This window comes from Mytilus californianus, unplaced genomic scaffold, assembly GCF_021869535.1.
Source record: "Mytilus californianus isolate M0D057914Y unplaced genomic scaffold, xbMytCali1.0.p SCAF_10, whole genome shotgun sequence".
Lineage (NCBI taxonomy): Eukaryota > Metazoa > Mollusca > Bivalvia > Mytilida > Mytilidae > Mytilus > Mytilus californianus.
In genome coordinates, this window is record NW_026262582.1 from 28,052,610 (window position 1) to 28,074,512 (window position 21,903).

The 21,903-nt window shown below is 30.7% G+C and overlaps 1 protein-coding gene across 1 annotated transcript; it reads right to left on the reverse strand.

Annotated features, from left to right (window-relative positions):
• Positions 1-4,035: 4,035 nt before the first annotated feature.
• LOC127717876 (hemicentin-1-like) lies at positions 4,036-16,995 on the reverse strand. Its single transcript, XM_052223738.1, has 11 exons — positions 16,935-16,995; positions 16,306-16,668; positions 14,067-14,327; positions 11,289-11,555; positions 10,420-10,686; positions 8,361-8,627; positions 7,177-7,443; positions 6,428-6,532; positions 5,807-5,834; positions 5,169-5,275; positions 4,036-4,402 (listed from the first exon to the last, which is right to left on the reverse strand). Exons 1-11 carry the CDS (start codon positions 16,993-16,995, stop codon positions 4,050-4,052), a joined length of 2,346 nt encoding a protein of 781 aa, XP_052079698.1. The 3' UTR covers positions 4,036-4,049.
• Between the last annotated feature and the right edge of the window lie 4,908 nt (positions 16,996-21,903).

Consider the following 21,903-nt stretch of genomic DNA (forward strand, 5'->3'; position numbering starts at 1 on the left):
GACTTCACTCAAACATTTTCGATTTGCATTTATTACGTATTTTCCGAATAAATTTCCAGATTTAAAATGGAGTATTAGTGTGTTAAAAATTGTATTATTTGGATTATCTGTATAGGTTCCTACGACAATATCCTTTTCAACAAGTGTCTCATTATTTTTTAAGTAACAAAGTTGTAAATTTCTGACAACTATTTCTATCAATGGTTTTACATTGATAAATTGATAAAATGAACGCTCAAGGGTTTCAATATTGTTATTTTCATCACATAAGTGACATGTTCCGTTTGACATATGCATTATTTGAAGTCTGTTTACGATATAAATTATCCTGTGTTTACATTTCTACTAAAATTCTTTAACTTTTAAAATAAAATGCGTTTTACTGGCATTTATTTAGTTTTTTCAATTGATGTGCTCGCTATAACATTTTTCCAATTTTGTTTGCAGCTGAGGGGCCTTAGTTCTGTCTATGGTTAATTGTAAACAGTTAAATGTCAAATTATTGATTTTAATGATTTTGTAATCGGAATTTCGAAACTAAGTTGTCACTAAGTTTGATTGTGTGACTATTCAAGTTCGTTGAACATCAATTTTGTTTATTGCAAAAATGTTTGTGGTGTGGAATTTTTACTTTGTGAGTATTCCGAAATACAGTTACGTTAATCTGTTAGATGTAGGTGTATTGCATTGCAAGATTTATAAATTTTCGTATTATCGTCTCATATATCACCAATAGTTTTTATTTGACTTTTGAAAAAAAGAGGAATATCGAGATCTGCCCTGAAATAAAATATTAAAGTTTCTTATAATCGAAATTTTTTTGTATCTAATTTTAACATAGCCTGCGTGATCTATGATTTGTTAATTTGTTGATTTTGCCCGGTAACTGTGCTTTATAATGGATATATATAACGGGATTGACATCTCGAAACAGTTCACACTCACACCAGTGCTAGGTGTCGTCTTGAACTTGAAATGGGGTGAGTTTGTGTTACGTGCCTTAAGTCGAAGTATGACTTTGCAATTAATATTTACACAATTACTCAAATATAAGAAACAAATAGTTCCCAAATCATTAGTATTCACAAATATTATTTATCATACATTGTTAGCTCCGGTATTACATAATTGGTTTATAGTTTAAAGCCCATTTGACTTTTTAATACATTTATATATTATATTGAACTTTTGCCTTCCAATTGCGTTTGTCGTCCGTCGTCCGTCGACCGTCCGTCCGTTCGCTTTTTACATTTTAATATTTTTTTCTGAACCTACCAAACCAAATGTCCTTCCGCATATTGTTTGGTCTTATTAGTAACTGAAATCTGAACTTTTGATTAAAATCTTAATGGAATTCTATTTTATAGTTATAGTATAAACAAATAAATAACAGTTTGTTGTCGATACATGATGACGTCACAATAAAAGACCTATATAGCATTTGGGACGTCGTGGAATTTTAGTCTTAGATACATTATTTTCTTTATTAGTTGTTATTGGCTTAGAACTAAATATCAGTAACTGCGAGTACTCTCAGATCTGTACTTAGTGTCCTTTTTCAACTGATTTTTATAGTTAGTTCTTATGTTGTGCTGTTACACCACTGTCCCAGGTAAGGAGGAGGGTTGAGCGCTCACAAACAATTTTAACCCCGCCACATTCTTATAGTGCCTATCCCAAGTCTGTAGACTGTAGTTCAGTGGTTGTCGATGGTTCATGTCGGTCATATTTGTTTTTCGTAAATTGTTTTTTCATTGTTGAAGGCCGTACCGTTGCATGTAATTGCTTTCATGCACTTTTTTTTAAACTTTGATGGATAGTTGTCTCATTGGCAATCATACCGCATCTTCCTATTTTTATATTGTATTTATGTTTGTGTGAAATATAGATTGTTGGTCAATTTTCAGATAGTCTTGAGACCTGCAAATAAAAAAACCAATGTTTTACTATATGTTCAACAGGGTACTTCCATCTGGCAAATATTTTCACTGATGAATGTGTGTAAAAATATTCACATTTTGCCACTTGTACAAAGATCGGGATTGAATTATGATATCTTTTAAAAGTATAATCATCAGGATTATTCACGATAACTCAAAATTCTTTTTTAGATTTCGCATATGATTAGCAGTTATCTATAAACTATTGTATTGCTTCATTCTTTTGGACATTTGAATCCTTAGCGAACCTCCTCCTTTTGTTATTTTCAGCCGAAATTATGCGTTCATACTTTTTTCAAAGGTTAAGGTTAAATTTATATTACATTATAATTGTTTAGTGGTTTTTCCGTTTGTTACTGTAGAGCTCGTAATTATGTTTCCTATGTCATTTTATTCGAACGACGTTTTGCACAAATTAAAAAATCGATTCTGATTTGACTTTGAATACGTTTAACTTATACTTCCTAAGGATTTCATCAGGAAAATGCCTATTCAAGTACATGTACGTTATGTATATTCAAATCATTAAGTATTGTTTTCATTTAAAAGAGGTTGCACACATTAACATATGCTAATCAATAGATATGAGAAGATGTGGTATGAGTGCCAATGAGACAACTCTCCATCCAAGTCAAAATTTATAAAAGTACGGTCTTCAACACGGAGCCTTGGCTAATCTATTTATTTAAAATCCGTTTCCTGATAATAATAAAAAATAATTTCGTCTGAAGCACACTTATCAAAACCGACTTACAATGTCAATGTACATTTTTCAAATGACATCTAAATTAAATCACCAATTATCTAGTCGTTTGGCTGATTTTAATTTCTTTAATAGACAGAACTAATGTATGATTATTGATAACACATATGAACATATGGTCTTATGTACATTTAACAAATGAACATAAAATTATTATATTTATTTGATTTTACCCGGTAGCTAGTTTTTTTATAATGAACTTATATATACGGGATCGATTTTCACTTTAACCAGTGCTATGGGTCGTTCGGAATCTAAGATTTTGCTTAGTGTTCAGGGACTTAATTTGACTATTAAATGAAGGACTATGTAATAACATGCAAACTCCTTAGATATGAAAAAACAAATTCTGAAACCGATATCATCAAGACGATTTTGTACTTGATTGACAACCTATTTATAAGGTTTGAAAACATGTTTTTAACAAGCGATCGACAAACTATAGGGAATCAATTGTGCTCGTCATGTTTCCAGCGTGTTCATATGAAGCAGATGAGGTTTTTATTTAGAATGGAAAGAAGCTACCATTATTTTTTAACTTCATGCTCCGCTATCTAGATGAAGTCTACTCAATACATGATTCCAAGATTGGCGACTATGTTCAACATATTGATTTCACGAACTTGAAGTCAGGGATACCAACGACACTGTCAGGTCTGCCTCATACATTTTGTAGCTTGGCTTACATAACGGAATTGACAATAAGGGTCGACAGACAATAACATTTGATAACAAAAGGTATAGTTTTAACTTTTCTATTAGAAACTTTTCATTTATATGCAGCAACATTCCAGATAACAGCGGCGCTTCCATATACATTATCAATATATGGATATGTTAGCAGCAACCCTCTACCAAAGAAATCTTGATAGGAAACGCAAGTTATGGAATATCGTATCAACTGCGAGAAAATGCATATAATCCAATTATGCAAGCGCTGCTGGAATGTTGATTTATAAAAATGTAAAGATCACAATTGGGAAACTGAAATCATCCATTTTGTCGTACAGTTTTGTTTTTAGCCGATCTTCATTAGAAATATCTAGATGTAAGTCAAGATTTGAGACACACTTTACATACTATACATGTGATCTTAAAATCTATGAAAAAATAAAATCAATAAATCAAATAAATCAATTATATCAAAACCTCAATTAATGACGTCAATCGATCAATTTAGTTGTGTATTTACAATTGAATCATAGGTACATAGGCCCCATTTAATAATAAAGATAAAATTTTTAGTTTACGGTTTTTGTGACAGAGTAATGTATTCTGTTCTGTTCTTTCGTTAATATTTGTTTGACCGACGGAAATCGTTATCTGTTTTCTTAAACTCGCTCTCATTAAATTTCGGATTCATTATTTTCTTCACCATCAATTGCTTCCCAAGGTGTTTTTGTTTGAACTGGCGAATAATCTTGTTCTGTGAATTCCAAAGAACACCCACAAGCAGCGTTCTCAAAAGGTGTTGAGTTTGCATTGTTTGACGTCTTTTTTGGACTGAGATAAACATGTTCGTCTTCAGCACGATTATTTGCAAATAATGTGTTGTATGAATGCTCATAACCATCGTCTAAATATACCGAAGCATTACTGTCATTGTCGGATGATGTTGATGAATGTCCTCCAGACGCCAGAGCTATATCTCTGTTTTCAACAACTGCTCTTTCGACTGCTATATTCGAGTTACTGTTTTCTGAAGAAGAAAAATAAAACACATATATTAAGTATATTTGCTATATATTAATCCACCATTTTCTACATAAGAAAATGCCTGTACCAAGTCAGGAATATGACAGTTGTTATCCATTCGTTTGATGTGTTTGAGCTTTTGATTTTGCTATTTGATTGGGGAGTTTCCTTTCTGAATTTTTCTCGGAGTTCAGTATTTTTGTGATTTTACTTTTTGCTAAAAATTTAATCTGTATATATTTTTATTTTAAAGCAAGTGTGTCAGAGTTCAGCGTTACATCATATGAAACATATACTCAATTGATTTTTTTCTTCATTTAAATCATACTTACATTGTTTAAATAATGTTTAATAATTGGGCAGTTTTCAAAGAAAATTGTATACCAATTCCGAAATGAAAAAATATATTCTTATTTCATACACTTGAAAAACATTGGCTAAATGAAGAATGGTGAAATATCAGTGCGCATGATAATAACCTTCATTATATACGTTCAATACCTCGAATGCAAGTAACTAAATGTACGAAATGTTTGGGAGCATTGTAATCAATTGTGGTCTAAACGAGACAGTCAAAATATCTAAATATTAATCAGCAAATGATGGCTACAGAGCTTGTTGCATTGCAAGTGTTCTTTTTCCATTCATCCTCTGCTCAGGAGATATAAATTTATTTCGGGAATGTCACAGTATATACCCTGTCTAAAACCTGAAGAGCATTTTTTCATGTGACAACTTTTGTTTAGTGTTGTGTTTTTTACATGTCTTACCTTGCCATGGCGTCACTATGTTGTCATCTATCATATATATCTCCATATAATGACCACTTTCATAATCATTTCCCCTTGGGGTTTCGGAATTGATTGTTGATATCCTCCTGTAACAATTTTTTTCACGGGAAATTATGTTTATTATTCAATTTTTTAACATTGTATAGAAATTAATTGTCGAAATGTGCATCTGGTGAACCAAATGTTGTGCCATTGCTGTTTTGAGAACCCAACTTCCTTTACGGATTTTGACATTTCCCTTTGGTTTTTCATTTTGTAACAATAAAAGCATAATACTGTTTAGATCTATAGACAATATAAAAAAGAAGAGATGGTATGAATGCCAATGAGACAACTCTTCACAAGAGACAAAATGACATAGACATTTATAGCTATAGGTCACCTTACGAGCAAAGCCCATACCGCATAGTCAGCTATAAAAGGACACAAAATAACAAATGTAAAACAATTCAAACGAGAACGTTAACGTGCAGAACATGAACGAAAACCATATATGTAACAAGTCCATCTGATGTATGGAGACAGATTTTTTAATTCATCTTAAGAAAAATTACAAATATTATGAACTGAAAATTTATCAATATATCTGTGATAAATAAAAATGAAAGTATACACACCTCTGTTTGTTTTTCCGTTTGAGGTGCACTGTAATCAAAACATTAAAAATAAATTAGCATGTACTGAAATTATATTTCATGCCGATCAATATACGTTTATTGATTAATGTTCAGTTCAATCATAGATTGAACTACATTTTCACGTAAAAGTAAAATCAAGACAATACACACATACATTGTTACAATGAAGCATTTATGCAGCGCGTTTTTCAAAACAAACAAAAATATAGTAATGCTCTTTTACAGAATCTTAGAAATCACCAATGTATTGCATTTTAAACACTTGCATTACGCGTAACCATATACCTATATCAACAAGTGCTATAAAGCAGAAGATGAAATGCAATGAGACCTTTATTATCAAACGAATCTTAGAAGATTCAAAACAATACGGTTTATCATTGATACACATCTATATCATCAAGTCTTGGTTTTAATATAATTATAGCTTTCAATATATTCCAGTAGAATAAGGAAAGATGGTTCATTTAGTTGAACATCGGGGTGTTTTGTTTTTTTGTTTTATTTAGAACCGTGATCTAAATTTTTCTCATTTATTTTCTATTTTTTTTTTTTTTTTTCATTTTTATTTCTTCTATTAACTTAACATTGTGTACTTACAAAAAAGAATTCCTATCCCAACAACAAGCGCAGCAATAGTTCCGAGTAAAACTCCTATGACGACATTTTGCAAAGATTGTTCTTTTTCTTTAAAGTAATAATTAGCTAAAACAAAGAAAACATAGTTTGAGTATACACAAAATCTAAAAGATAATTACTTAACAAAAGTATTTCTGATTAATTTTCTAATAACATTCCCATTGTATCAATGTTTATTATTGGAAAAGAAATTAAAGGTTGCCATGGAAGGATGAACTAATTTTAAACGAAAGATCAAATTTGCATCTTTCTAAACAGTAGTAGGTGTACTGGGTACCCGTTTTAGAATGTACTAACCTGCATTTCTACTTTTCAGTACAATTTGTTTAATACAAACAAACATTAATATAACTGAAGCCCCAAAGATCCCAAAACAAGCTAGAAACACATTTTCACGTGTAGAATTAGCCCCTTTCCTATTCCGTAACACCACACAGTCAAACATGTTGATATCTACATTTGCATCTGCGAAGAATCTTCGTCACATAAAAGGGTCATCTTGTAGTTTTTAATCACAATATTTGCATTCATGTAAGGATATGTAATAACACATATATTGGAGAAAGTTTTTCTGTTGTTACAATTCATTGGATATAAGACAATTGTCATTTCTGATTCAAGAACATTCTGTTATTTTACTATACTTTTTTAATAGCTAGTTTATTTGTATAAAATGTTTATGTTCGTGTGTTTAATGATTACAAACTTACATTTAAATTGCAGAAGCGTAGTAAATGATCCATTTCCGATAGTATTATGAGCAATACATGTGTAGTTTCCCTGGTCATATCGACTGACGTTTTTAATTGTGTAACATGTTTTTGCTACATTATGTGTAACTAACATTTCCTGACTTCCATTCAACCATCTCGTTGATATAGGTATTGGATTGCTATCAACATAACAACAAAGTGTCTTCGTTTTACCTTCATTTATTTCTTCAATCAAATCATGACTGCTTGAAACTTCAGGCTTATCTATTTAAGGCACCAAAAATAAACATTTTTGTTAGAAGTGATCAAATTGCATATTGTTATACTAAAATAACTGCTATGTAAACCCCAGTTGCAAATTAAAGGATGGTTATAATATCGAAATAAATTTTATATTTATGCTGGTTATCGCTTGTTTAAACATCAATTATCTTTAACATACAATTGATTGGATGATTGTTGCTTGTTTAACGTTCATACTTTGAATACGGAATTGGAGTCATTAAAAAAGCTTCCGATGAAGACATTGTTGAATTAGATATCCACACTATCAAAATTAAAGAACCTTTGTGATCACGCTTACATACCCAACGCCCCACATTGTCACTTGGTAAACAAAATCTAACCAGATGCCTTACTTGAAAGCTTCCTTACTCATAAGTCAACTTGTAAAGATTACTTGTGGATATGTAGATCTTCAAATTATTTCCTTATCAGCTTATTATCTACAAAGTTTCATGAAATTTTGTTGTGTGGTGACAGAGGAGTTACGATGACAAGATCAGTACTAACGGACGGACTTGCGGAGTGACGAACCGATAGACTGACAGACCGACGGACGGGTCGAAAACATAATAGCCTACGGACCTTTGTACACTGTGGGCAAAAGGGACAAAAGAACCAAAGTAAACAATCCAAAAGCTGAATTTGAAACAATACAAACAATTTTATGGCAAAGATAAAAACGACAAAATGACAGAGAGAAAAAAACACTACACAGAAAGCTAAGGAATTATCAAAATTTACCATTACAAAAACCCAAGGATTTGCTCATATCCTTCGGAAGGGTGAATAGACCCTCCTTTACTAGTGACACCAGTGTATATGAATTTTTCATACTACCTGATGTTTGCAATGTCATTGTCCCTGTGTTAATCATTTATTGTTCATTATACACTTACATTTTACTTTTAGAACAATAGAAACTGATCCAATTCCAATGATATTCTCTGCTATGCATGTGTAGTTTCCTTGGTCGTATCGATTGACCCTTTTGATTGTGTAACAAGTTTTGTTAACGTAATGAGTAACTAATAATTCCTTGATTCCATTCAACCATCTCGTTGATGTTGGTGTTGGATTGCTATCAACATAACAACAAAGTTTCGTCTGTTCCCCTTCATTGATTTCTTCAATCAAGTCATACAAAATGGAAACCAATGGTTTGTCTATTTGAAACGTCAAAAAGAATTGTAAATAGTTTTACCATCATATATTGTAAATGGAACTGTTGGTGTGAATAGTGAATATAGGGTTATATAAGAAGGTTACTAATATTACTATCAATATTTTTGCTAAAGTTCTGATAGACACTATACTAGTATTGGAATCCAAACGTATTTTAAGTTGGTGATCTGTGCAGCCGATATCACAAAGTTTACGCAATAATGTTTTTTCTGTACAAATTTGTAAGTAAAACTGCTTTAGAAGAATGAGAAAACAGACAAAGTTTAGTCGTATTTAAAAGCAATATCTTTAAAAAAAAATCTATGAAATGAAAAAATCGAATTCTGTAGATTATCAATGATGTTTGTATTTAAATTTGCTTCCACATCCTCAATGAACGGTGTTACTGACCAAGTGATGCAAATGACCCACTTTGACGGAACACTAGTGACATTAAGCGCCAAATATGATTTATTCTAGTTTCACAGATGTCAGGTTTCCAAATTTCAATAAAACTTTTTCGAATAATAAAACATAAATTGCTTTCACGTTACACTTTGTCATGTTTTGTGTACAAATTTCCTTTCAAATCGCAAGATTCGGACTAAAACCGGTGATACCTTTGTTATCTACGTTCAGGTCCGTGGATATTGATATCCTAACACCCTTCAGTACCCTGAACTCATTTTGGCTTCGCCTCAGGGTATAATGGGGTACTTCAGCTTTAAGCTGTATTGTTCTGCCTAGGTGTACAGTTATGTCAGAGAAACATATCTAAATAATACATGTTTTACATATATAAGGCAGGTTCTCGCTTGATTTGAAATTAAGTTACCGTTATATAATACCATTAATTGATTGATTTTCTTTTGATTAAGATTCAAATCATGGACAAAGAATAAAGACGGCAAAAACAAAAGTTTTCAAAATACTACACTGAAGATTATACAAAATTGACCCATGAAAAACATAAAGGTTATCTCATTGGTTTTGAAAGGGTAAGTTTATTTTAATTTCAAACATTTCATATTATCTAGAAAATGAGGTACAATCTATGGTAAAAAGTTTTTGTCAGCGAAAACAGAGAAAATGGATAAGTCGTTTAGTATCTGATTGGTATTACATCATGTACGATGTTCCTACTATAAACTATAAACGTTCCTTTCTTCTTGTTATAAATTATAAAATTTGCCATTTGAATTATTCGCGGTAGATTTATTTCTGAGTTCAATATTTTAATTGCAAAAGTGGCAAATTACGACGAAAAAGTCTTTATTTTTTCAATAATGTGTGTTAAAAACTTTTATACCGAAGTCACGCATACTAATGACAAGAGACACTCTCCTTTGTGAATTAATTCAATCATCTATCTTAAATAACTTGAAAAGATAGAAGATGATAATCATTTCCCCTTGGGAATTCGGAATTGATTGTTGATATCCTTCTGAAACAATTTTTTTCACGGGTAAATTATGTTTATTATACAATTTTTCAACATTGTATAGAAATTAATTGCCGAAATGTGCATCTGGTGAACCAAATGTTGTGCCATTGCTGTTTTGAAAATCCAACTTCCCTTTCGGATTTTGATACAAAAAAGAACAAATCAAATATACCAAATTGTATTTTCGTATGCCAGACAACTACTAAAGACTCATCAATAACGCTCGAATGAAACATTGAATGCCAACTAGTGTACGAATTTGAATAATTTGATATGTCAACTGGTAGCTTTTTTATATTTTTACTGTCAATTTCTATGCATATTTTTTCATTTATTATTTATGCACTTACAATTTACTTTAAGAACAGTAGTAATTGATCCACTTCCAATGATATTCTCCGCTATACATGTGTAGTTCCCATGGTCATATCGACTGACGTTTTCAAATGAGTAACAAGTTTCTGTAACATTAAGCGCAACCAATATTTCCTGACTCCCATTTAACCATTTCGTACATGTTGGTCTTGGATTGCTATCGACAAAACAACACAGTTTCTTCTTTGCACCTTCATTAATTTCTTCTATCAAATCATCCATGCTTGAAACCAAAGGTTTATCTATTTTGGACGTCAAAAATGTAACAAAAATATGTTTGTAAATTGTTTAGTTATATAATATTTAAATTTAAGTTCTCGTGTGTACTATAAAGGAAGGTTAAAATAATCGAATGAAATACTGTCATCCAGTAAGATTATCACTTCTTTTTACATTAGGTAACTAATATTACCGTCGTTTTCATGGTCACGAAATGAGGAATACGTTATTTGAATGCAAAGGTACTTAAAGTACGCATATGATTTCTGCTGCTGATATTTCAAACGTAAGTATGCATTGATGTACAAATATGTTTTCAAAGTTAAAGTGCAGACATGTTCAGAAACGTATTTTAAAGACCCATTGGTGGCCTTCGGCTGTTGTCTGCTCTATGGTCGGGTTGTTGTCTCTTTGGCACATTCCCTATTTCCATTCTCAATTTTATTTAAAGCTTATTTTACAAGAAAGATTTTCTAGAAGATGTCACAAATCTGATAACTACAATGTAATTAACAGGATTAAAAATACACTATTTTTTTTCGTGATTTATTTCTTTTTTAAATCACTTTAAGTTTTAAATGTCAATACCTATGCACGAGTTTTAAATTAATGTTCATAAACTTACATTTCACTTTAAGAACAGTAGTAATTGATCCACTTCCAATGATGTTGTCAGCTATACATGTGTAGTTCCCATGGTCATATCGACTGACGTTGTTAATTGTGTAACAAGTTTCTTTAACAAAATGTGTAACCAATATTTGATGACTTCCATTCAACCATCTTGTCGATATAGGAGATGGATTGCTATCAACAACACAACAAAATTTCTTCGTTTTGCCTTCGATTATTTCTTCAATAATATCTTGCAGGTATGAAACCACTGGCTTGTCTATTTGAAATAATTGAAATTCCAAAACAATTACAAATGTGGTACGATTTTTTTTAATATTGCTATAGACATTTGTAACGTAACCGTTTGTTCCCGATGTCTGATTGTGACATTTAGAATGAATGTGAAATTGCATGGATAGAATATATAAATATATATGATGTGTACAAGTTATCATTTTGTACAATTTATAATTTGTACAAAAATATAGTACAAATTATAATTTGTATTTTGACTTTGTACAAATTGTAATTTGTACAAAAAGTGCTTGTACAAATTATAATTTGTACAAAATTTGACTTAAATTCACTTATAACTTGTACAATAATTTATGGTATGGATCTTGTTATAAAAAAGCATTGATACACACCAAAGAAGTTGTATTCCATGACCACGCAATAAACCTTACAAAATACAGAAACAGTTCTGTATCATTTGTTTGAGCATGTGAGTGAATTATGAATTAGGAATTGCACAACGTCTTCTGCTTTTTATATTCATATTGCCCCATATCTGCTTCACGTAGCGAAGTCGAAGCGCAAAAACCGTTGCTGTGAAAAAAGATTTGTCTTAAAAAGCTCCAATCTGATTTCTCGAGAAATATATTATTAAATTTTCTACAGCAGTCCCAATGCGGTACCCAAATTCTCCAGATTCAATTATTACACATAAGATATTTCGAGGATCAGATATGGTACGATCATACTGACATTATACCCCCTAGCAAGTTCTGATAATTTCTGTTTCGTTTTCATGGTTATTTGTCTTGGATCTGTTAGCCAGTATACCCAATGATGTTCGATTAACAAAGAAAGTAAATTGGTACCCTTCATTAATTCAGCATCAGTGTCATCCTAATTGCACTGGGGCCAATTTCTATTATACTATCAGAATTGTCACTGGGCCCAATCTTTATGATACTATCAGAATTGTCCCTAAGGCCAATTTCTATTATTCTATCAGAATTGTCACAGAGGCCAATTTCTATTATTCTATCAGAATTGTCACAGAGAACAATTTCTTATATACTATCAGAATTCTTACTGGGGCCAATTTTTATTATACATGTACTATCAGAATTTTCACTGAGGCCAATTTCAATTGTTCTATCAGAATTATCACAGGGGCCAATTTCTGTTATACTATCAGAATTCTTAGTGGGGCCAATTCTATTGTACTATCAGAATTTTCAATGAGGCCAATTTCTATTATACTATCAGAATTCTTAGTGGGGCCAATTTTTATTATACATGTACTATCAGAATTTTCACTGAGGCCAATTTCAATTGTTCTATCAGAATTATCACAGGGGCCAATTTCTGTTATACTATCAGAATTCTTAGTGGGGCCAATTTCTATTATACTATCAGAATTCTTAGTGGGGCCAATTTCTATTATACTATCAGAATTTTCAATGAGGCCAATTTCTATAAGTCTATCAGAATTGTCACTGGGGCCAATTTTTATTAATCTATCAGAATGGTCACAGGGGCTTATTTCTATTGGGCTATAAGAATTAACTGGCATGCATGTACCAATTACATTTGCTGTCTCTGGGATTTTTTTCATTTTGTAAATACAGTTTATTATGTTCTATAGTGTATATCAATTATTTTTTATAACACGATCCATACTATAAATTATTGTACAAGTGATAAGTGAATTTTAGTCGAATTTTGTACAAATTGTAATTTGTACAGGCACTTTTTGTACAAATTACAATTTGTACAAAGTCAAAATACAAATTATAATTTGTACAATTCTTTTGTACAAATTATAATTTGTACAAAATGATAACTTGTACACAACATATATATATGAATGCAAATTACTCAATCTAAAACTTTACCGAAAATAATTATTTTCACGAATTACATTCCGTAATATATAAGGCTACCGAACGTTTCCATTACGTGAACGCCACTAAACAATTATTGATGTTATCGACAACATTCGTTCATTCTGACTGAAGAGCAAAACATAGGAAATAGCACTAGCAGATGATTAAAGAACATTATGCAACTTGAATATAATTTCTTGAATTTAGTTAGAAATATAAACCACTGTAATAAGGGTTGTGTACCTCATTGATATTTGTGAATATACATAAAGAATTTATTAAATGTAATGTTTCATGTTTAAATATGCATCGACTTATTATAAACTTAAATTTTAATTTAAAAAACAATAGTTACTGATCCACTTCCAATAAATTTGTTGTCTTTACACGTGTTGCTTCCTTGGTCATATCGACTGATTTTTATTTAATCAAATACGAAGTTGAAGTTGAAAATTTCAGAAACGAAAATACAATGAAAACTTAAATTGTAAAGAAGCATTTGTCTTAAAGATGTTTTGAACAACTAACTTTTACGTTGTTCGGTTTCTTATTGGTAATCATACCAGATCTTCTTATAGAACAAAATGATATCAATTGTTTTGTATTACTATAACATGTATAACTTTATCATAATCTATTCTTTAGAACACATTCCATAATTGTTGACTTACAGTTTACTTTAAGAACAACAGAAACTGATCCACTTCCAACAATATTCTCGGCTATACATGTGTAGTTTCCATGATCGTATCGACTGACTTTTTCGATTGTGTAACAAATTTCTGTAACATTATGTGTAACAAATATTTCCAGACTTCCATTCAACCATTTCGTTGTTGTTGCATTGCTTTCAACATAACAACATAATTTCTTTAATTCACCTTCATTTATTTCTTCAATCATGTTATGCATGCTTGAAACTACTGGTTTATCTAAATTGAATTACAAATAATTAAACAAAATAAAAACAAAAACTATGAAATATCATTCTATCATCATGTATTTGTAAATGCAAATGCTCATGTTTACATTAAAGATAGACTAAAATATGAAATAAAATAAAATGGTTTCAGGTTCTCACTTGTTGGAACTTCAGACAACTTGTATTCCCATTATTTTCTTAGTTTTTATGAGGTACATTAAATTCGAATTGGTAAGTACTTTTATCTACTCACATGAAATTAGAACGATAAAAAGCTTTTCATTCAATAGAACATACATTTCGAGAAACAAACAAAGGACAATTCGAATTGGAGGAACAATGTTTTTGCACCTAATTCAGTATTTGAATAAATACACACAATAGTTTGTTCAAAATAAAGGCATACAAAAAAGCCAATTCCAAAATAAACTTTCGAGGAAGGTTGTATTTGAAAATAATAGCAACTCTTCATATATTTCATCCGTTCAAATGACTTTCTGGATTAAATTCAACTGAAACTCTCAAAGCCAAATATTTCAAAGTCAATGATGAAGAAGAACCGAAACGGGCGAATAGCAAAATGACCAAAACGAACCTAAAAATAAGAGCCAAATCCATCATTGAACTAGGAATGATTATTATGCAGTGTTTTTACATTAAATGTATATTTAAAGAAAACAAATATGATACTTAGTGGCCATTCAAGAACTCAATAGTCAATATACACTTGCTTGGACACTTAAATCCCACCAAACATTTGAATTATTCTCAGGTGTTCTAGAAGGGAAGGCAGATCCTATTAAACTAGTGACACCAGCCGGTGTTGGTTTTGTTGGTTATGATTCGGTAATTTCATAATCAAGGACAAGATGATGGAATTGTTGTTAATGAAAGAAGCGTTTATCATTATCCAATCAATAAATTAATCAATAAAATAGGCAGGACTTATTCTTCCAACCAAACAGTAAGTTTAAAATGAAATAAAATAGTGTTAACGAATAGGGAAGTCAATTCTTTTTTTACTGTTGCAAGATGAAGGAGACTTAGATTGTATGTACTTTAAAAGATTTATTGAATTTGTTAGAATTCACATCTGATTCCCAGAACGCTTTGAATAGGTAGCTTTACAATAACATTGAAAAGTCTTTTTCAATGGGTATTTTAATAATGAATTATTTGCTTCAGACATATATTTTACGTGATTGTGTAATATTATTTGTGTGAATGTAAACTGAAGGCTTCCATATTTGCCAGTCTTCACAGTTTCAGTGTGTTTCGATAAAACAATAAAGGTTTCCAACTTTAAACGCTGCATATTATGCTGAATTGTGTATTTGTCCTACCATATACAATGATATACTATATTTCCCTTCTTCTTTAACTAACGTCATCCTCAAAGGCCAGCGTTTGACAAACAAAAGCAACAGAGATGTCCATAATCAAGAGTTTTTTTTTAAATAAAAAAGGGATTTGTATAGATAGGCTATATGTGCACTAAGTACAGAAGTATATGAATGACGAAATTCAAGTAAGTAGTATATAATTACTTACATCTGATTCACGAATGTTCATTTTAATTTAGAGAGCAGCAGTGGTATAGAAAAATACGAAATAAAGTTAAGCACTCATACAATTGATACGTCCAAACGCATTTTCCTATTAACATTCACAAGGACCACTATAACCTGTATAAACCAAAAATCTTGAAGTCTTAATATTGCAGGGGTTATATGAAAACCGAACAAAATTGGCAAAACTGCTAAAAGAATTGGTAAGTATTTCTTAAAGATATGTATTTTGAAATAAACAAAATTAAATGAAGCAGTATCGAAATATTTACTTCAAATATACAAGATTAGAAATATTTTGGAAAGAAATTGTAAATTTTCATTTTGTTATTTGAGATTATAGTCATCGCAAAACAGGTTGTACAACTACAATTTGGTTTTCTTTAATGCAACTGACAACTTTCTTCATTATTCACTTACTCATCATTTTTAATACATTCCATAAATGGTATCTATGAAAATTATACAAAGACTTTACATTCCCGCAAAAGTAGGGACCTTCATCCAAATTTGAAGCATTAATGATCTGAAGATCAAATTCGTGTGCTTGTACTCTTTTAATGACTTTTAACCTATTGCCATGAGGCAGAGTAGGATCAATTAATTGTCCTTCTGTATATGCAGTAACTTTCCACATTCTACGATTTTCATCAATTGTAATAACTGATCTTCCAGGAAATGTTTGTGTGTGTGCTGGTCCAATCCATTCCATCCATTCAAAATATGATGAACACTTCAATAACACTGTTGACCCCTTCGAATAGTAAATACATCTGTACGCTTCTGTAATATAATTTTAATTGATAGTGAGTTTACGGAATACTGCTTTGTCATTTCGTCTTTTTCTGTATACCTACGTTTTTATTATAGATTCTCAAACAATCATATATCAAACACTGAGTTAAGGTATACTCTAACAACATTTTAATTTGTTATAGCGAATTGTGTAAATAATTTTGAATGTAATGAGTCTCTTCAAAGTAAAGTGTGTGATGGACACAAGAAGGTAAATAAAACGAAAGTTAAGAATTAAATATATAAAGTATTACCTGTTAAATAGAACAAAAATTCAATTATCATCCAACTTCTGTACCCACAAGTTGTATTCATTCTGCAAGGAAATAGAAGTATATATTCGTACAATTATGGACGGAACAAACATGTGATACTGCTTTATCTTCAATTCTTATCAAATTAACAAGACTTCAAAGCTATTCCTTCACTAGGCATATAGAAAGTACTTCTCGTTTTTTTAATTGATCTGTTATCCAAGTTACATCTTTAAAAACTTATATTCAATTTTTAGTATCATATCCAAAAACATTTCATCCTACAAATATGTTGACCTTTCAGTTATGTCATCTTACTTGCAAACTCTCGCTGTCAAATGCATTAATTTAATCTTTAACGAGGTCGGCTAATGCTTAAGGTGGTACCAAACACCTGGTCCAATATTGGCTCATGTAATATCCATTTGATATTGACAAAATATGTACTTTAACCCTTTGACAAAAGTATAAAAATTTCAAAAAAATTGAACCACACACTTTATCGGAAAACATTTCAATGAATATATAGCTGCTTGAAAAACACTTATTTTGATTATTGAGAAGCTTTAAATTTCCATAACATTAAAACATGATTAAAATATTCATCTAATTTTTACAGAGATATCTTCCTGTAATGTGATGAACCACCTTAAGCTCTATTAAAAAATATTTGTGCTGACCATGATTTGTTTATTCCTTTTTTTTTTATTTCATGTCCACTTCATAACACTTTAATTTTTTTTAATTTTTTTTTTTTTGTCGATTGATTTGCTAGGTTTTTGTTTTGAAAATAGTTATTCCGGCTTGACATAGGTAAACTTGATCTGTTTTGTATTTCCATTTATCTATGTTATATCTCAAGAAATCCAGCCGCCGTGAACATTGTGAAGTCATTTGATTTCTATGACAAATCAAATAGTTTCCTAGTAATGACCACATAGTTGAAGTTTAAACTTGATGTTTTATTCATTTTCTTCATTTTTGGTTTTTCTATCACTTACTTCTTTTTTAAAAGTATCCGGCTCTTTTTGTACAATGGGGTTAGTTTATGTTCAAAAGAACTAAGCTGTTACCTTAGTTTACATTTTTCTTTGGAAAAAAAGAGATGAGACGGTAATTCCGGCATAAAGATCGTATATATGATCTTTTGAAACATCTATCACTAGACTGACTAGGGTTTAGAAATATGGCCATCTGTTGATCTTCTACAAACCGGCAGTAAAACACGTGCTCAATTACACTATATATGAAGTACGGCCTTTTTCTTTTCAACAAATGCAAAAAACAACTTCTAGTTTTCGAAATGTAAGAAATGATTTAATGGGAAACTTTATTTAACACTGATTTTAAACAAACTTATGGTTTATATGTTGTATTCTTTATAGGTATTTTCTAATGAAATAAAACTTTCTGTTTTGTATGAAAGGATACATTATATTCATTCTAAAAGTCAAGTGTTGCTTGATACTTTTTTTTTAAATAATGGCAATCATACGCTACTTGTGGTTTATAGAAAATCACTCCCGGTGCCATTGAATGGCAGATACTATAAAGTATGATGCAATGCATTTTATCTTGAAATACGAGCAAAAACCAATGACTTCCTGTTTTGCATTTTTGGTTAATATTCATCAAAATCAGTTATCTGCTTTTTTGTGTGCAAAAGTAAAACAATGATCGATAGATAGACAATTCAATATTTCAAGGAGCAATCACTCCTATCTATTAAATTAGATGACCTTAGGTCTTTACGAATTACGTGGGGTTTTTTTTTTATGTTACGTCAACATTCAATTTAATCAAATATTCAAGGAATGATTACTTCTTTTATAAGTTGAAATATTGCTTCCAATAATATGTGGCGTGCACCAATTCTTAAGATAAAGATATTCGACGCTTTTCAGGAGAGAAATGTTGACAAGGTTATTTAGAGATTGATATATCGATATCTTGTCCAAGACATCCAGTTTATATATCTGGCACTCTTACAGGGATCATTCTTTAAAATGTGGCAGAACAAAAGAATAAAAGACATATATTAAAAAATGTTCATGAAAAATTGTCTTGACTTCAAATTCACATCTGTGTATAAGAAAATAAGGGTCAAAAATAGTTACTTCCGGTGTATTCTGAACCACGATTTTCTTCATTTATTTATACTTTTTGATACATCTCTTACAGTTTTAGAGGAATATCAAAATCGGATACAGAAACCAATCGTGAACGTTGACCTTTAAACTGATTCAATTTCATGGTAATATGACAATCATTTCATATCAAAAGACCCCATATCTAAATAAGTATACTGTAAAACAGCTTATTTCAAATTTTGAAGCAGATGTTTTAGAACATGAGTCTGATCTTTGAGTTTGATCTCAGTTTCATGCCAATGAACAAAATACTGCAATACTATAGGTCTATATAACAACAATTTATAGGTTACTGTTGATTCATAATTTTCGTAGATTTTTTTCAATCTATTGATACCCGCGAATAATAAATAAATCCAAAGTCTACTAAACAACAGATAAATCTAATGAAAAAAATTAATAGTGCAATAAAAACAAAATATTGTGAAAAGCAGTAAATAGCACTGCAGAAAACTTAAAAATCATATCCTAAGGTGAAAATAAATTGTCATTTGTTTGACAGCTGAATTCCAATAACTCTTAAAAAGCAAATCAGAGCTTACTTCAACCGCTTCCAACAATAATGTAATGTGAAGTTTGAAGTAAATAAATCGATGCATATTCGAACGAGTGCACAAAGTATTGCCTAAAATCTGATGGTTAAATCTAGGAAATTTGTAACAGCAAATCGAAAAGTGTCTATAATTGAACCACAGCTTTCTTCGACCAGTTAACATATTCTATACAAATTTCAGGAAATTGAACAAATAATTCTTTAACTTTTGTTTTACGTGTGAATAGATACAGACAAAGGAACAGTATAATATCACGGTGTAATATAAGAATGTCCGTTGATACGGGAGTATGAATATGTAATTTCATTATAACTTACGTTTTGATAAATAAAAGGTGAACCTTTTCTTGTCACCTATTTATAATTTTGAGGTCATTTTCAAGAATAGTATTCATGTATGTATATAATCGTTACTTTTTTCAGTTTTCGACGCTTCCAACAAAATTTTCCACTGACGTTATATAGGATGATCTTCTGGATATTTAGTATCGTAAATACGTTTTCTGTCATTACCTGTACGTATTCTGTCACTTTTTCGCCATTTTTTATCATATGTATCATATGATTTTGAAAAACCTGAGGGATCTGGGGATGATTTTCATTATCTGCTTAATAGGTTATTTAATGACATATTCATAACGGTTTTGAAAATATACTGAAGAACGAAGCCATCAGCTTGTACATTCCTTATAAAAACATTCAGACCATAAAAAAAATTAATTAGTTAATTTTCTTTTTTTTTTTTCTTTTTTTTTTTTTTTTGGTTAAACACGTACATGTCCAAGCTGCGCTTCATGATTTTCATCAACGTTGCTTTCTTAAATTAAAAAGAAGAAAATACATGTGACGTCACTTTTGTCATAAAACTCCTAAATGTAATTGAAAAAAGGATAAAGCCAAGCTCTCAACACAAAGCAAAAGTCCACATTTCGCTGTAAGTAAAAGACTTGGATGGAGAGTTGTCTCATTGCCACTCATATCACAATTTCTTATTTCTATATCCTAAACACAAATTCCAGTGGAATTGTTTACTGGGTGACAATCATGCTGCATATGTATGTTGACTAAAAATATGCAGGATAAAATCAATAAATGAGATTTAATATCACGGATAAAAGAATCCTGCAAATGTCTCAAGAACTAACCCGATAATGTCAATATTAAAATACAGAAACAAGATAAACACTTCGAAAACCAAAGGGCTCATTAACAGTTTTAATAAATATTGTAGCAATTAATGCTTTTGAATGACTTCTTATATTTGTTAACAATGTACCAGTCATTTCAGTTTTTAAAATATTCATAAAATCAGGATTAAATGTGTGTTTTTCTTTTGAGAAATAGGACTGCAATATTATAAATGACGAAAGTGGCGTTTTTGATGCACATTACATGTTGCATTATGAAAATAACAAAGAAGCAATTAAATTACCAGAACCCCAAAAAAGGGAAAAAATTTCCACCGTCGCCAAAAAATTAGATGCCCATCGGATGGTTAATTGCTGATTTTTTTGTTTCGTGATTATAAAATATTTTTAAGGAAATAAGTGTTTCCTTTCAGTTACAAACATTTCAAGTGCGTTAAAGTGAAATTAAGTTTCCGGATCATATAGCTTTTAAATCGAAATATTGAAGACCGTTCAAATTATTATGTACCTTAATTGGCGTGCTTTTCCTACCGAAGGTCGGTTGTTTTCTCTAGACACTCCAGCTTCATCAACAATAAAAACTGACTGCCACTTAATAGCACAATAGTGATGAAAGTGGCGTTAGACACCAATCAATTAATCAATCAATAGATTTGCTTGCAATCTTTAATTTTTATTTTTTCTATGTGTCTCTTTTTATTTTTGTTTTCAATATATTATCCAAATACTCAACACGTTAACAAAAATCTACAATAATGGATAATATTTCTAATACAAAAAAAATCTCAGTTATTACTTCCAGCATTTCGTCATTTGTTTCCAATTTTCCCCCTATCAGATCCTCCTTCTGAAGACTATTTTCATAAAAACCATTATTAACGAACTAAAATATAAACACACTAAGAACAAGAAATGATTGTTACAGGATGCTGTTACGAAGCCTCCCAAACGAAGCTCCCATAATTCTTAATTCCCAGGGTCGCCTGACATTGGGCAAATCCAGTGAAAATTGGTTTGGTCCAGTAAAGTTATATGCATTAGTGATGCCTGGGGACTAACCCTGTATATCATTCAAATCATCTTGGCATGACAAACCAGAATATATATGGTTTAGGGGT